The sequence below is a fragment of the Scomber japonicus genome, chromosome 13 (genome assembly GCF_027409825.1).
Source record: "Scomber japonicus isolate fScoJap1 chromosome 13, fScoJap1.pri, whole genome shotgun sequence".
Classification (NCBI taxonomy): domain Eukaryota; kingdom Metazoa; phylum Chordata; class Actinopteri; order Scombriformes; family Scombridae; genus Scomber; species Scomber japonicus.
Genome location: NC_070590.1, coordinates 27,416,542 through 27,435,580, shown reverse-complemented (window position 1 = coordinate 27,435,580; position 19,039 = coordinate 27,416,542). Strand labels below are relative to the sequence as shown.

Sequence of the window (19,039 nt, the reverse complement as noted above, 5' to 3'; positions counted from 1 at the left end):
ATGGGTTGAAAAAAGCTCTTTAATTCAGCTGGGAGGGAAAGTCGTGGAGATATAATACATGTGATAACTGTTACTGAACTAAACATGTTTAGTTTCCACCAGATATAGTGCAAACCAGCCAAAGATCTAACTCTTACAATGTGTGTAATCAATACTCTCATAGCTGAATTATTAGCTCATTATATATTAGCTCTATTGCTAGAATTGAGCTCTTTTGCTGTATTTATATTGTATTTATTTATTTATTTATTTGTATTGGATTTTAAATGCACTTCTGGCATTGTCACAAAGGTAATTTCATGGTGCTATACAATGATAATAACTTGATTAAATCTGCAGTGTGGAACCCACAAGTTGACATAATGCTGATTAAGGCTCCATCTCCACCAGGTAAATCTCTCTGTATATCACACTTTTTCATTTAGTGTCGGGTTTGCTATACTTGTGCTTTCAATGGGAATAAAATAATTCAACCTTGCAGCTCTTCTAGACTTTTCAAATGTAATCGAACTAAATCAAACAAATTCTGAATGAAAGGAGTTATTTTGCAGGGGTTTTGTGACACTCAAAACTATTTTATGTAACGATGATGACCTCACAGATAATCATCACCTGACTCTGCAGTTCCCCTCAGATCAATGTATCACTTTTATGGGTCGCGACTTTACTGTTTGTTTGGTTGGTTTGGTTTTTAGCAGACAGTTTGTGACCAGCTGGTGAACATAGTGAAACATTTAACAGATATATTTCCCTCAGGAGGAAGAAACCAGAGTGAATATTGGACGTACATTTGTCAGGTTGAAACAAACATGACTAAATGAATGATGAGATTGCTTTGCAAGTTTGCCATATTAACTAAAAAGCTGATGTTGCTTGTTTCTGCTGCCCCCAAGTGGCCAAAAAATCTCTTTATGCAAATTTAAATATAAAGTTATGGAATAGAGAGTTATTACATCAGTAATTCTATCATATATAAATTATATCTATTCCATCCTCTGTCTCAAAGTTCAGGAGGTCAACAGTTAAATAAACACATTCATGCATGTGGAATGTGTGTGTGAACATATCTAACTCACGATGCAGCACCTTGCTTGCTGAATCACCCTGCTCCAATCAATAAGCAGATGGCACATAAAGACAGAATGTGCATACCTTATACTTGGCACTGCTGACCATGAGGTTGCCTTCCCGCAGCCAGCTGACAGAGGGTTTGGGGTTGCCGAAGGCCGTGCAGGTCAAAGTGATGCTTCCCCCCTCCTTGGCCTCTACGTACTGAGGTGGTGTATCCGAGAACGTGGGGGGAGCTGAGGAGTCAGGCAAAACAAGGACATGTTAACAATGTGACATACTGTATTTGATCAGTTCTTCATTTCCTTTCTATAGAATTCTTGTTTGGAGTCTATATCAATCAATCAATCAATCAATCAATCAATCATGTGTTTTCAGGATAATAAGAGTCCAACTGTCAGTGCAGTTCTCAAACATTCACTGAGACTCTATGGTAGAAATACAGTATTCCTTTGATACAGCTTTCTTCAAATAAATGTAATAGTGTTAACCTTATTGGACTGTCCATTTTTCATTGTTCCATGTGTTGTTTGGTCTTCTAACTTGCAGTTGCTATTTCTGGTGACAGTAGGTAAAAAGGTGCTGTCCTGCTACAGCCTACATCTTTCAGAGGTGGAAGCCCACATTGCATATTTGTGGAGGTTAGAAGCTGACATCATCACATCCACCACAGATATCTTTTTGTTTGATGTATGGTAACTTGCTTACTTTGTGTTGCTGTAGATGCTTCTATAGGCCTGATGTTAATGCATCAGTGTGATGATGCAGGTTATTAACATTATTTGCGTTCTTCATGACAACTCCACAATATTTGATAGAAAACTGACCTTGCAATATTTTATAAAAAGGAAGATGGAGATTCTTAGCCTGTCTAGTTGGATTATGTCATTTTGAATTATTTACAAAATATTCAATAACTGCAATTTAAAAAAGAGGTGCATTTTTTTTTACATTTAATGACAATTTATTTGTTTGAAACCATGTTAAGTAATTTAAAGATCATGATTTAGTGCTCTAATATAGTTGTTAAAACTATTTGAGACAAAAAGGATGATGTCATCGGCAAATATCAAACAGAACATGGTGTTCTGGTAATGCTCCTAATATGGATCCTTGTGGTACACCATATTGCATTATATTTATTTTTGATTCATTATTAAAAACATATTGCTTTCTTTAAGAAAATAGTCACCAAGCCACTTATAAGCATTACCATGAAAGCCATATCTATGGATATTTCAAAAATGTGATATAGTGGTGATATATTTATGGATACACTTCCTGACTTTGTTTCACAGTTAATTAAACCATGTACTATCAGTATATTAGTGTAGCAGATTTGACTGTTACCATGATAGCTTTGCTAATGGTGGGATGAAAAACAACTTGCAGATAAATGGTTTTAATAATTGTTTTGAACAGCCACACTCACACAACTTGATGTTATGATATCATATTCTCATAAACAAACAATGATAAACAAATACACATTGTGGCCAGTCACCATGATTATTATTATATCAGTAATATGAGCAGCAGATCCCAGTGGGAGAAATGATCTCTTTAGTGCCTCTGTGTAAATAACATTTGATATTTGTCAGACTTTTGTAGAAAGTATCTTGTGTTCTTTCTTGGGTTCAGTTATTTTCTCACATGTAAGCACAAAGTGATCACAAGCAGCAGGTGTCAAGGTACACAATGTGACACACCCCCACTTTAAGCATAGACAGTAAGTTCAGACTAAATGGTAAAGTTGGAGCTGAAACCCATCAGGTATTTAGTATACTGGCTTTGTTCTGCTCAGTGTACGATGACTCTGATTTGTTCCTGGTACGTTGTCCCAAGAGTGTGGAAGTTTGACTTGCAGCAAAAAAGGAAGAACTTGAACTAAAACAGGAAGATTGCCACATTACATTTTGTAAAAAACAAATACTGATCAGTATAGAAATCTCACAGGTCATTGACATCTACATAACTGCTGCATTCATTGAAAAAATACTTCTGTGTTCAAGTCACATGTATTTGTTTAGTACAGGGGAAATATTATAAATGATTACACTTGCTTTGGCTCCATGTAGTTGTACAATACTCTCTGATAGGTCCTTGCACTTCATTGTTGAACATTGCTCAAAGCTTTTTCAGCAGAATTCCACAATATTACTAAAAACAGAGAAAAAGGCAGCTCAATTTAGCTGTAGTGAGTCTGTGAAGAACAGCAAATCTCAGCTCTCTCACTGTCACACACAACAGAGAGAGCTGACTGATCATCTGTCAGAAGTTCTGCTCTTGATGAGCATGCATGGCAGTGTGAGGGCAAAACTTTATCTCGGTTATATATAATAGGTTATTATTACAACATTTTTATATCTTGCCTGCTGAATACATGCAGTAGTTAACCTTTCTCAAAATGTATTAAAGTGGTGACACATTTTTGCATAGAGGGGTTGTAAAAGTCATTGGGCTTTAAATTGTAATTGTAGCAAATAATAGCACTACTACTCCAATGTTGTGTCAATGTGTTGTTACCTTGCACAGCCTGGGACACTTTAAGTGTTAAAAAGGGATCTTATTATCACAGCAGCTCATTTCTCCTTTATGGGACCAGCCGTGTGTAGATAACAGCTGAAGACTGGCCATTCCAACAAGTTACCAAGAGACCACTCAATAATGCATGTGTATAAACATTTACCTAGCTTTGACTTTGCTATCTGGCTGGTTGCACATGTCTGAGAGTCAGCTATTTTAGATTGCGTTGTAAAGAAAACAATGGAAGCCAGGGAGCATGGTGTGTCACATACCTAAACAGCAGGAATCAAACATGAATGGCTATGACCACTGATGCTGAGAGTACAAACCTGTCACAATAATTAGGTTATCCACTTATCAAACAATAATGTAATTATTGAAATCTATATGTCTATATATGGACTTATCATATGATACATGGACAAGACCTTGATCATTTGTTTACCTCAGTATTTCCACACTTCACATTAGCAGCTAAGAGGTTATTCATGTCACATTAGCTAAACAAGTAGTGTCCTCCATTCCTCACTGTGTACGTCCTGAGTGGAGACTGTAGAAGAATTAAAGGGAAATAACTCTGTCCCCAACCATAATGACCCACTCTCCAATCCCACCCCCCACCTCCCTTCCATTATTATACTATTATATTATCATTATATAAGTGGTATAAAATGATCTTCAAATGACAATAATATTGTTTATCACAATTATTTCTGAGACGATATATCATCCAACAAAGGGAGTTATCCTGACAGGCTTGTACACATACACCAACAGAACATGCACAAGCAGGTCACACAACCTTAAACCCTTCTGCACAGACACATCTGTCCCTGGAAAAGTCTTGTGGTAGACAGGGAGAGATAGAGTTGACATTTGTAGCTGCAACAGCAATTTGAAAAGGACAAACAAGATAATTTGTTCTTGTCTCTTTTCAAAAGACACTATTTCCAAGAGGTTGAAGGTGCAAAGTTGTTTTGTGTGATTCTATATAGAGCCTCTATTTATAACTGTTTTCATACATTAAATATGTATGACACAATATTAACATCTTAATATCTAATGATGAACCAATCTGAACATAAACTGCAAAAACAGCCTTTCACCTCGCCTTTCAGGGCTTTTACACTTCCATCCAGTGTGTGGGGTTTTTTTTTTTTAGATTCATACATAATGATGTGGCAGGCATGCTGCATTTTGTAAAACCATTTTCTAAATCCTCTTTCGCTTCAAGGCCTTCTAGATTATGAGGTGGGATGATCATACAAGACATTTGGCACATCTTCCTACCAAAACATACTTAAGCTGCGTTTTCTGACTGCCCCACCCCCCCTTTTAACCTGAGCAAACCCCATTCTATCTACACACATACATGCCCATGTCACCGTCAAGTGATTCAATAGAGATTTCGTTCAGTCATAATTCCTGTTTTGATATTCTCAATCTAATCACCTTAGGACTGAAGCTGATCTGCTTACATATGTAATCCTGTAGCCTCTCAATTGCTAACATGTCATTCCATCTGCAATCATAAGCCAGGTCATAGTGCTAATTCCATGCCGTACGTTTTGCCACATCAAAGAGACGGTAACAAAAGCCTTCGAGTGAACCGTGCAACTTCTTCAAAACATTTATTTCCATTAATGCACTTCATATTTTGAGTGAGTGGAAAGTACGAAAATGGCAAATGTGTTGGAATCTCCTGCTTCCCCACTTATAGTGTCTAAAAACTGGTTTATTTTGCAAGGACTGTGATCATCATCATTATCATTAAGATGTGACAGTAGATCTGGAAGACAATGAGCATAAAATCATATCGAGTTATTTTCTTAAAGATTGCCTTTCACTCGAGGCATTGTGCAGTCCCGTATGTGCAGCAGTTTTTTAGATTATCTGCAGCAGCTGAAGGATGAAGGGTATTAATGACAATGAAAGATGAAAGACACATTTTGCATGATTCTCATATGAAAATAGCAAAATCCTTGATAGAAGAATCTTACATGTTTATATGGACAGCAGAGAAGACATATATTAAAATACAATTATACCTACATTACTACATTACAGTACTGTAGATATCTTTTGGGAGTTTTTAACCGTACTATGATGATTATGGTTTTTAATGGTGTCTTTACCTGGTTTTCAAGCATCATGGAAGTGCTTTTAAAACTGCCACACTCAACTTTATTTCTGAAACTTTTTTATTTATTTCTGAAGCACACTGTGACAATCAGTTTGCAGAGCTTTAAACCTGCTCACCTTTACTTTATGAAAAAAGTCATCAGACTTTCATTGTCATGAGAACAAACTGCTGTTGTGAGCAGGTACTATTTTTAGAACTGTCCTCGGCGGTGCGTTCAAGGACACTTTGATTCCCAATAAAAAAATAAAAAAATAATGCTTTAACAAAAACATCTGTATTCACAAGCCACGCTGTTGCTAAATCAAATCCAAAAGAGAAACAGAGAGTGAACACTACGCTGTTTTGTCAAATATGTTATTAAATGAGAGTAAATAACTTTTAGGAATGTTTTATTGTTGGTGCAGGATGAGGAAATAGGACTTTCAATTACCCTCATAAATCCCTCTTTAATAATACCCTCTTTCAATCATACAAACTATTTATTTTTTAAATTAGTTTCTATGACTTACATTTTTGTTTAGGGAATGATTATTATATTACAGTTTTTCTTCAAAGCGGCTTATTATTAATTGATGAGCATCATGTTGCTGCTGGCGTTCATATTCTTACTTGGGACTGTCTGTGTCAATTGCATTTTCAAATGATCCTCAGCTTTATTTCAATCTAGTCTGACTGGACTCTGGCCTCTTTCAAATCACGTCACTCTTATTTAAAATAAATTAATCAAGCTGCAACTACCCATCAGAAGAGGAATTCAAGATGACAAGAGCCAGGGAATAGTTGCTGAGTCCAAATATCTAAAGGTGGGCAAAGCTGGAATTAAGATGAAGATTGGGAGGAAGTGGACAGCAAAGGAAGCTGTTCTGCATGCAGAGTTGCACTTCAATCACAAAAGGCTGGTGGGAGTGGTGACTCGAGCCAGAGCTGAACTGAGATCTTTTTAAACCCTCCACATTCACATCACTGAAGGGAAGGAGAAACAACACCTAGCCCAGGAGGAGGTGAGCAGCGTTGGACCTGCAGAGGACCAGACGGGACAATGCCATGGAGTGGAAAGTGACCTGGGCTATGCTGTGGAAGGCTGAGCCCTACCGGATCAAATTCCTTGTCCAGGCGGTTTGTGATGTGAACCCAGCCCATCAAACCTCCACACATGGGGTTAGGCTTAGACACGAGCCTGTCCATTCTGCCCAAAGCATAGGACCCTGGAGCGCATCCTAAGCTACTGCACCAAGGCACTGGGAGAGGGGCAGGACCATCACAGAAGCCATTTAGGCTGGAATTGAGTGGGCCAAGAGGACTTGCCCCTCAAAACACTCCATCAGAGCTAGGGAACAACCAGGACCTTCTGTGAGAACAACAGCAGGAATACTGGCCTTTGCAAGGGACTGGCAGCTGATGGTGGACATTGACAGGCAACTCAAATTCCCACAGCATATTGAAATCACCATCTGAAGACCTGACGTGGTTTTTGTGTCCATAGCAGGACCGTCTAGAAGAGGTATTTGAGAGGAAGCTCACCATGTATGATGGGTGATGGGGCTTTGCAGCCCCATGTCTATCCAGAACCCTTAGCTTGCTGAGTGCTGAGGGAGAGAGGAGGAGAAGAGCCATCTACAGTAACACTAATGCAGCAGAAAGAGCCTCTAGGTGGCTATGGCTCAAGAAAATAGAGTAATGGGGGCAGAGTAGCTAGTGTGCTATCTGGACACAAGCCTTGGCCTGATCAGCCTAAGCTGGGTTGCCTAGAGGAGGGTGTATGAGGTTTTTTATTCTATTATTATTATTATGTTTTTGGGCATTTTTGTCTTTATTTGAAGTAGCTGGCATAGAGGCCAACAGGAAACAGAGAGAGAGAGAGAGAGAGAGAGAGAGAGAGAGAGAGAGAGAGAGAGAGAGAGAGAGAGAGAAAGTCCCTTTCCAGAGTTGAATAGGAGACATTGCAATTCTGTGGCATGACTACTGATGATGATACGAAATACAGGTTTGGAAAGTTTGTCCACCGTTCAGTTTTGGATGCATTTTTTTTTTTTAAATGGTCTAACAAAAGGCGATGTTACAGTTGCAGGAGCACAATTTTCCACACAAAGGTCCAAAAATATTAACCTGTGTGTCATTGTGCCTCCATCTCCTCATCTCCACACTGACAGCAGTCATCAGAGCGCAGTGCACAGCAGGTTAATACCTGCCCTTCAAAAGGTATTATTTATAGACGCAGTTTCAGTCAGAAAAATTACCTTCAAGTTTGGTAAATCACAATGTGTGTGCTAAATAACATACAGCGGGTAAAATAAGTATTGAACACATCACCATTTTTCACAGTAAATATATTTCCAAAGGTGCTATTGACATGAAATTTTCACCAGATGTCAATAACAACCCAAGTAATCTACACATACAAAGAAACTAAAATATGGGTCTCTTCTATGAACTTCCATAGATTTTCTATTGGTGAATCCATCAGTCAGGTGATTGGCTGAGTCATTGTAGCAGCTTTATGTTCTTTCTCTGAAACCAATTGAGAGTTTCCTTGGCTGTGTGTTTGGTGTCATTGTCTTGCTGAAATGTCCACCCTTGTTCCATCTTCATCATCCTGGTAGATGGTGGCAGACTTTTATTGTAGACTAAATACTACTGGATTACTTAACTTCAGTAATCTTTAAAGTAAGAGACAGAGAACAGAAGTCGTCGAACAGCCAACTGGGATCTTTATTGATGACACAGCACACTGCATACACCAATGAAACAGCAGAACAGTAAAAACAGCCCCGACTCACGCCCCTTCAGACTCTTTATACTACCGTCGGTGTGTGTGTGTGTCATTTATTATTGTGTGTGTATCAGGTCAACTTGACCTGAGGCCTGTACTACGAAGCTGGATTAACATACCCAGGATATCTCTCCGTTACCTGGGTTGATTTACCCAGATATTCGCAGTCTAGGATAAGCGGTACTACGAAGCTGGTTATCAACTCGGTAAATCAACCCAGGGTTTTCCAATCTGGATCACTGCGCGCTCACATAAAGGGGAGGAGTCTGCAGCGTCTGACCAATCACAAACATGGAGAAACCCTGCAGACTACCATGGAGGAGCAGACAATTATTCTTCATAAATATGAAGAATTCAAACATCATCCAGGTCAAAAGCAACACTGATGCAGCAAAAGCCAGGAAGGAATGCTGGCAGAAAATTGCCGACTCTGTTAATGTGTAAATTCATGACATTATAGCTATAATATTAATTTATCAGACAATATAAACGGACAGCACTCTGATCACACGTCACTTTATTACAGCACAGACGTTTGGGGCAGAGCGCTTCCTCAGTGCCCTTCCTTTCATAAGAGACATTAAGTTAGTTTAATATTCAACATTCAAAACACAAACCTATTATGCTTCAACCATTTGAGTGAATGATGTCAAACCAACTGTATAACATACAGACTAATATCCCTCATGTGCCTCAAGGATTATTTTACAAATATATCTTTTCGTCATTTTTTTACAATTAGGCCTACAATAAATAAATAGTTATTATGCTCCCTGACCATTTGATCTCAGGATGTCAAACCTACAGAATAATATCCCTCATGTGCCTCAAGGATTGTTTTTTTTTAATATATATTTTGGCCAATTAAAAAATTGCATCTATCCCTAAAAACTATTTCTCTCCTAAGCGCTCCTCTCACCAATGTTGACAGGATCTTTTAAGAATGGGCAGGTCATTTTCTAAGAGAACTGATTGGTCAGGAGGTGGTGCTTTTATACTCATTGATCTCTTATCCAGAACATAACCTGCTCCGGAGCAGGTTAGCCGTTCAGCATAAGTTACCATGGTGATTTACCCCGGTAAGAAGTGAACCAGCTTCGTAGTACGGAAAACCCAGGGTTAACCCTGAAGTTACCTCGATAAGAGAAAATCCAGCTTCGTAGTACAGACCTCTGGCGTGTTCCAGCCAAGATTCGGTTTCCTGGAACTCTAAACAACTTTCTCTTAAGTGTTGACGTCCTGATCTCCTTTGGGGATATCAATATGGTAAAAACAACTCCTTATAAGGCTTGTTACGACATCCCCAAACTGGTACAACTATAGACCTTTCGCCTTTCTTGCTGTTTTCACATTTCACTTATGATGCACACATATCTGCCTCTGCATAGTCCCTCCTCTTTATGATTTTATCATAAATGTTCGCCGAAATTATGTATGATAAATGTGTCTATATAGGTGTGAATACTGATAAGATATGTGATAATGTGAGTACAACCAGTGTTCCTCACTGACATGGATATATGGTGTGAATTTCTTAACGTGAACATGATACACATAAAAACACATGTACGATATATGGTGATATATGGACTTGACATAATCATAGGGTACACATCATAGGGTAAACACTGAGACATATTTTTAGCATCTGTCACTCATGATGAAGGCGAAAAACCTGACATGTTGAGTTCAGGAAAATTCCTCCATCGCCCCCTCCCATTGGGCGGCCTATTCCAAATTATTGGACTTCCGACAGAGGGTCAAATATGCTATTCATGAATTAGTAACATGACTTCAGATAAAATGTAACATAACTTCATTTGGGTTATAGTAAGACCGCAGAGATCATTTTGTTATACATTGAATATGAAAAATACAAACTCAAAATGTAAATATGAATATGGAATACAGAACACAAATTAAACACATAATTGATTACATGATATGGTGACAATGGTATTGTATTCTGATCACAGTCTATCGTTTATATATGTGGTATGTGGTTATAGTATATCTCTTTTTCGTCCAAAGAGTGGATCAGCCATTGTTCATTTTCCTTTACCTCACGGTTCATCCTCATCATCTGAAATGTTTTTGTCCTTCATGTAGTCAGGAATTGGGAATAGGTCCGGTATTGAGAATGTCTCGGTACATTTTTCCATTTATCCTTCCTTCAATTATTAATGAACTATTATTAATTGAAGTTTGCCAGTGTCGTATGCTGAAAAACAGCCCCAAACTTCACCGTTGGCATGGTGTCTTGGACAACTCTTCAGATAATTATTTTCACTCCTGTCAAAAATCCTGCGAGGAGCACCTGGTCGAGGCCGGTTTAAGGTGAAATGATGTTCTTTCCACTTCCAGATTATCTACCCAACAGTGCTCACTGGAACGTTAAGAAGCTTAGAAATCTTTCTGTAATTAATGCCATCAGTATGTTTTGCAACAATAAGGTTACTTTGACTTTACCCATCATGACATGTTTCTTGTGTGACACCTTGCTAATGAGACACCTTTTTATTGGCCATCAGTTGAGAATGAACCAGTTGATATTGATTTGGTCTTTTCTGTTCTCTTACTGATAGATTTTAGCTGGTGTTTTAGCTTTCTATGACTTTTTTCACCTTCCTTTCTTCATGTGTTCAATACTTTTTCTCTGTGTCATTTCACATTATTACACATAACTTACTGTATGGACACCTATTGATTTCTGTGCATGTGTGGATTGCATGGGTTGTTACTGACGTCTGGTGAAAAGTTCATGTCAATAGCACCTTTAGAAATATATTTACTGAGAAAAATGGTGACGTGTTCAATACTTATTTTACCCGCTGTATTTGCAATTTCTCCTCACTGTATTTTGCACACTGGAGTTGAAACGCCATTAAGTCAAACGTACTTAATGGACAGAACATATTATCTTACACAGTTTGCAGACAATGTCAAGTTTGCACACATTTTTACACATGCAACCCTTTAGTAAATCAGGCCCATACTGTGTATGTATACTAAGTGCCAACTCTGATTCTAAGTCGCTCCTAACTGCATCCTGTAACGCAAAAATATGCAGGTGAGGAAATGTGACTCATATATCTAGCATGCCAGTGATAACCATTATGAGGTCAGAATCTGAGTGGTGGCATATGTGACAGTGATAAAATGTTAATACTAACTGTGCTCCATGGAGGCTTTGGCACAGAACTAACTGTTACAGTGTTACAGTGTTAAATACTGCAGAGTACAGTGTGTTATTGACACGTTGAAGCCTTATATTAGATGAAAACGACTGTGAACTTCTAGTGATAGAGTTGGAATGGATATGGTATTTCTAACAGCCTGGTAACAGCTGTTTGGTTGGGTGTCTACATGTCTATCAACTGTTTCTGTTAATGTAATAGCTACAGGCTTTCTGTTCCACCAGAGGTCACATGAATAAATATGTATCTACTAGTAATAGTATGAGTAATAACCTTGATATCGTGAGCTCATCATACTCTATTTGATGTGTTTTTATTGTTCAGTAAACCATTTATCTGATTTGTGTCTGTTGATGCACAATGAATGATTGGCATACAGTAAAGATGCTGGGATTCCTTTTTGCCATGTAATGATAGGGTTTTGAAATACTCATACCAAGCTGAGCTGTGAGTACCTGTGACCACTGAAGCCTTATTGGCACGGTGTGTGTTTTTCCACAGCACAGCACAGCATGCTGATGATGTGTTAGAGGTGTGCTGGTTCATAACAAACCATAGTAAGAGCCTGCTGTCTGTCTCTTCATCAAACAGCTCATTGTAGCCAGCCTATTGAATTTGTCCATATCTTGTTTGTACTTAAGAATAGCATCACTAATTAAGTTCTACTAACTCATTAACAAACACATAGCATGTCCTATATCAGGTTTTCACAAATTGGACCTCAGTGAATTTTAATTTAATACCCCTGATCTATGTGATGGAAAACATCAAATGGCAGCTGTAGGAAATGTTGGATTTGAATCAGTAGTAACTTAACAATGCGTTGATACAGCTGAAATCAGTAACAATCTTAACAGCAATGTAGGATACGATAAGGAAAACGGTATCCCTAAATTGTCATTAAAAGAAGATTTTAACAGTGACTTTCAGTGGCACAGGTTCTGCAAAATAGTGTGATTGTTAATTGATGTCACTATAAAAAGTGGGCCTAGTATTATCTCATTAAAATACTTCAACGTCATGTTTAGGCTAGTTCACAGTTTTAACACACCAATCTTACAATCTTAAATCACCTGTTCTTCCAGTCATCATCACACCATGACAGCTGTCAGTAAATGACCTCATATTTGAAAGAATAGCTGTATAACTTTTTATGGATTGATAATTTTCTTGATGCAGCATTTTGTCTGGCTTGTTTGGACACTCCCTTCAGCACAGTGTGAGTTAATCCTATATGGGATAAGCAGTGACCATTGGTCACGCATTAATCTGTTTTTAGACCATGACAAGGAGGGGGAACAATGACATCTCTACTCTCTTTTCCTAAAAGACCTAAACCTGTGTTTGTGTATTTGCAAGTGCAAAACAAATCATTAGATGGGAGGAAAAGATAATGAGGTAAAGGTAAGGAGATAGAGAGAGACAGAAAGTCAGAGGAGAAGAAAGAAAGCTACATCAACAGAGAGAAAGAGATAAGAGAGAAAGAGGAGTAGACTGGGGCTGTTGTGCAGCATGCAGGCACTGCAGAGTTCTGCAGCAGAAAATAGGGATGGCAAGCTGGAGGATGAGCTGAAGGTATTTTGGGGGCAGCAGTTGAAGGCTAACCCCGAGAGATATGAACCTTGCTTCTTTGGCATCACCTCATGCACTGTGAGGGAGAGTGAGGAAAACATCAGGAGTCAAAATTATCTCAGAAGAAGAAACTAGGATAGCCCTCTGGACTGTGAGACGCTGCAGTGATCCTCTTCATCCATACATATGGTGATCCTCTTCATCCATACATACAGTCATCCTCTTCATCCATACATACAGTCATCCTCTTCATCCATACATACGGTCATCCTCTTCATCCATACATACAGTCATCCTCTTCATCCATACATACAGTCATCCTCTTCATCCATACATACGGTCATCCTCTTCATCCATACATACAGTCATCCTCTTCATCCATAAATACAGTCATCCTCTTCATCCATACATACAGTCATCCTCTTCATCCATACATACAGTCATCCTCTTCATCCATACATACAGTCATCCTCTTCATCCATACATACGGTGATCCTCTTCATCCATACATACAGTGATCCTCTTCATCCATACATACAGTGATCCTCTTCATCCATACATACGGTGATCCTCTTCATCCATACATACGGTGATCCTCTTCATCCATACATACGGTGATCCTCTTCATCCATACATACAGTCATCCTCTTCATCCATACATACGGTGATCCTCTTCATCCATACATACAGTCATCCTCTTCATCCATACATACAGTGATCCTCTTCATCCAGACATACAGTGATCCTCTTCATCCAGACATACAGTGATCCTCTTCATCAATACATACAGTGATCCTCTTCATCCATACATACAGTCATCCTCTTCATCCATACATGCAGTCATCCTCTTCATCCATGCCTACGGTGATCCTCTTCATCCATACATACAGTCATCCTCTTCATCCATGCATACAGTCATCCTCTTCCATCCATACAGTACATATATTTTCCAACTGATAACTGAAGCACTAAAAAACACTTATATGTTTATCTCAACTTTAAAGTCTACAAATCTGATATATGAAATGGTGAATAACAGCAAGAACTTCCAAATCCAGAACGTAGAAGTATGTTTTTCTCATGCAATAGCTGGCCTGATATTTTTTTCAAGTGAACGCCTTTCATAATAATTACATCATTCTTACAAACAGATCCTCCCTTCCTGCTCATCAGTTCCTTGCTCGCACTCCATCTGGAAGGAGTTCCAGGACGCGATGTAAGTTCACAAGAAAGAAGCAGAGGTGTCAATTTATGGAGGAAAAGCAGGAGCGTGATATAGCACTCTCACACACAATCTATATGCGTCTCACCTGGAATCTATATGCATCACTTACTTCAACAATGCCAGTGGAGCTGACAGCTAAAGTGCTCGGAGTAATCACCGACAACCACTGATGTTTGACAATGATAGGGAGAGCTGGATGGCAAATGGGGGGCTATAAATAGAAGCAGTGTTGGAGCTTCATCCAGTATCAGTATGTAGCAGGGCCCTGAACCTTAAAGATCCTGTCAGTGCAATTCCATAAATATTAGACATGATTATTGAATAACCTACTTATATTTTCAACATACTCCTAATATCAGTTCCCAGGTGATGAGAAGTCACCATTGAAGAACCAGTGCTGTGTGGTATTAACTGGTTCACTGTATTTACATATCTACATCCTGCCAGCACTGTATTATTCACCATATGACACAGACTCAGATGTGAGGTTGTGAGAATGTGAAGCTTGGGTGCATTCATGTAGATGAGAGCACACAGATTCATGTTAAAACTCCATACAAAGGTCAAAGAAGGTCTATATCACACAGGCTTCACCACCTAATGTTCTCAAAGCTTGACCATTCATCTTCTCCTACAGTACCTGTGGGCACAAAACTGTTTGTACACATTCAGTCAACCATGCAGGACCTGGCTCTGTATGTATCAAACTGCTGGGAGGGAAACTGTGGAATTCCGTGAAAGACAAAAATCAAAAATTCAAACAGACCAAACACCCAAATCCACGAAGATAGTCAGTTTACTATCATATATTTGTAACCATTTTATATGACAATGATAACTAAAGCAATATTAAACTTTTGATGTTTATGTTTAGGCACTGGCAGCACTTCATTGAGGTGAGGGAAAGACCCCAAACTTCTCCCTGAGACTTCAGAACTATATATAAATGTAGCACTCCATTTATTCTAAGAACCATTAGAAGGTTGATGTATACAGGCTCTGATCCAAACATTAAATAGCTGGCTCTAGCACATGCTCCAGTAACATTGCTTCTACAGACACAGATGACATCATGTGATTGTGTTTCACCACCAATCTTATTACAGTACATGTGCCACAGTGCAGCCCACATCATTACTGCCCTCAAAAGATTGAATGGGTCCGGATCTGCCTTCCAGGCAGAGAGCCTGGTGAGAGTATTCTCCTGTGGAGCTGCATGTGGATGACATCAGCAATCAAAGCGGCAGGGGACTCCCCAGAGCCCCGGTCCCCCTGCTGTGTGTCTCTCCAACAAAGGATTGAGAAAGGCACACAGGTTAGTGGTGACAACTCATCGCCTGTATTCCACTGAGCAGGTCTCCTTGGCTTCTGCTACCTGGCATTCTTGGTAAGTGAAGCAGGACATCAGGATTGGACTCGAGGCAGCTGCTGTCATATCACCTCCTGCTCTTCCACTAAGAGGCTTCAAATTTGATGATGGTGGAGGAATCGGAGAGAGCTTTTGGATTGCATCGTATGTTGCTGCTGCGCATTAAAGGCTGGCTCTCCATCACTGTTACACAGGCAGGATGGTGGGTGTGTCCTCCATTGCCTGACTGAGTGGTCACTATCCAACTGTCATTAGGATGCGGTGGACATAGTACATACAAGTATACACACAAATCTTCAAAGCACTGCTCGGCAAAGATATGTCTTCAAACCTGAAGATTCCCATTAAAAAGTTCTGTCTCTCCATCTTTTTTTATTAATTTTCCGTCACAATCTGCTATGTATGAGGTACAGTAGTCATTTTTCATGTCAAATTGGCTATTACCTGCACTTTAACATCTTGCTTTCCTTTTTTTTAAATCTTCTATAAAAACTGAAACACTGGAAGCTCAGCCACAAACTTGATACATGTAGTTCATTTAACACCTTATATCATCATTTAAACATTGCGTGTACCCAATGTGGGATGTGACAACATCAACAAAAGGCACCAAAATAAGCAACGCAAGATGTCTTCTCCTCTTGTTTGTAGCTTCCACCACCATGTACATGAACACAACAAACGCAGGAATGCAGAAACCATCTCAGCTCCTCACATGTTGAACACCTCGTTGTTGTTTTTAGCTTTTGGTTCGCTCACATGAGTTTTTCTGCTTTTGGTGCATCGCATGGGTGACGTCACGGTCAAAACTGTTCTAGGTCCTACTGACAGAAAGTTCCTGCCTACTAAATGGAACTTCTCAAGTACATCTTTGTCTATTGTAATGCCAGTGGCACTTCCTGGTTATTTGTTGATTCCACTTGGCCAAAAGTACTGTATAGATTTATATGTCTATATGTCTAGAATATGTCTACATATACATTTTCACAGGCTTTTTACTATTTCAATAATAGAAAATACTGACTGTGGTTGACATTTAGTTTCTGACAAACCGACTCCACTCTCATTCTAAGCTGAGTCAATAATAACATCATTCTTTTTTTGACATTTCTCTGACCGAAGCTGACCTCAATGTTTTAGTAGAATTAGAAAAGCAGTCAGCTGTGTCCTGTACAACACCCTCAGACTGTCACTGACTACTACTGTCGATAAAAGTGTTGCAGCTCGTGTCTGATGTGGCAACAAGACAGTTAAAAGGCAGCGGCGGAGCGGCAGACATGAAGACAGAAAGAGAAAAAGAGGCAGAGGACAGAGCCGGAGGCCTTCAGTCACTCGTGGATGAAGAGAAGAAAAGAGAAGAGAAGCAAGGCGAAGTCAAACAGAACGAGAGCAACGCTGATGAAACTGAGCTAATGTGCCATGACCATGAGAGGAGAGGGGATGGGACGAGAGGGGAGGGGAGGGAGTGTACAGGACAGTATCTGGTGTGTCTGTTACCACAGCAACTAGCATCATCTTATGCTGTCTGATTAAGTGACTTGATGAATGTTTGAGCTACCAAGTGAAGGTGAGAATATGCTTAGTTTCTGTGTTTACATCTGTGTGGATTACACATTTTATACTGGTTCCCAGAGACAGCATGTAGGTATTCTAGTTATTCTGATGTCATAATGTTTTTTTGGAGCTCCTACTATGGGGGTTGCACATTTGAAAGTGAGCCAATCACATGTCGCATTAAATTGAAGGCTTAAGTTGATTGGCTGTGAGCAAGTCCATACAAATAGTCATATTTGCTAGCTCTGGGTGCAAAAAGGATGGATTGCAGGTATCATTTGACGGGAGACGGATCGATACTACTTGGTATCATTTTATTTTGGTCGATACCTTTAAATGTACTGAGTACTGGTACCCAGCCCTAAAAAATGTACTGAAACGATACATTGATCAACAGAAAATTAACCATGAACAGTTTTAACAATCCATCAGTCATTTTGGTCAAGCAATAAATGCCAAACATTTGCTGATGTGTTATACAATTAAACTTCCCTCTCATATGTGAGGATTTACTGCTTTGACAGTGTTTAATTAGTCTCAAAACTCATGCACCTAAAAACCAGGCACGTAATATGAACGCAACTGCTCTGCGTGCACAAATGAGGCTGTGACGAACACAAGCTCAACCCTCCCTATGCACTTGCAATGGAATAGACAGTGGCTGATGTCGCTCCTTTGATTGGTCGAGGAGTTGCCTGAGTTAGAAGTATTTTAGCTGTAAGCAGGATAGAGGAAGTCAAACCAGCCAAAGTTTTAATAGGTTATGATTACAATAGTGCACTAACAAGTATTAAATCGAGGCACAATATAGTACTTGACAAAGCTCAAACAATGCTTATAATTAAGAGGCTAGGAATAAAATTAAGCTTGTGAATTGCTGCACATAATGGTGTGGATGGAAATGAGTTGGATGATAAAGATACAAAGGGAGCATCAAGTAAAAAGAGAAATGAGTATGGTTGTAAAATACAGCACGGCTGAGGCTATATTACAGTAATAAAATGAAAAGGAAAATGGCAGGAAGAGTGGAAGTTAAAGGGCTGATACTGCTAAAGCATTCAAAGAAAATGTGAAGAAATGAGAGGAAGCAATAGAAATAGAAAATGATGAGGTTTGGTCACACCGGTGTGAACAGTATATTTAACATCATGAATAATCATGCTATGGGTAAATGTGAACATTGCAGACTACAAGAAACAGTGCAGCATATTTTTATACTGTCCTAGATATCAACAAGAGAATAAGACATTTAAAATTACACTTCAAAGGAGTCACATGACACTAGGTATTAGAGAAATGATGCAGAGGAGTTCAGGTGATGTAGGGTACAGGGCTATTTTCAGATTTTGAGAAAAACACAGGAATTCATTGGAGAATTTAATGGAACAGTAAAATAATCATTATGATCCACACTCCAATCCAGAAGGTGGCGTAATGTACCTAAAAGCTGTTTAAAACAATAAATGACATCAGCCACTGTCTATTTCATCCCATGTCTCAAAAGTCAACTTGACGAGCGAGCGAGTATTGAACAGTTGCGAGTGCAAAGGGAGGGTCAAGAAAAATTGTAGTTTTATAGCATAAGAATTAATTAATAAATAATACATTAAAATAA

At 39.0% G+C, this 19,039-nt stretch overlaps 1 protein-coding gene across 1 annotated transcript in view; it reads right to left on the bottom strand.

Moving 5' to 3' along the window:
* The window catches only part of igsf9bb (immunoglobulin superfamily, member 9Bb), a 145,420-nt gene that overhangs the window by 73,025 nt on the left and 53,356 nt on the right, over positions 1-19,039 (bottom strand). Inside the window, exon 4 of the mRNA XM_053331576.1 lies at positions 1,153-1,304. Coding sequence (XP_053187551.1) covers positions 1,153-1,304 — 152 coding nt within the window. The remainder of the gene's footprint in view (positions 1-1,152; positions 1,305-19,039) is intronic.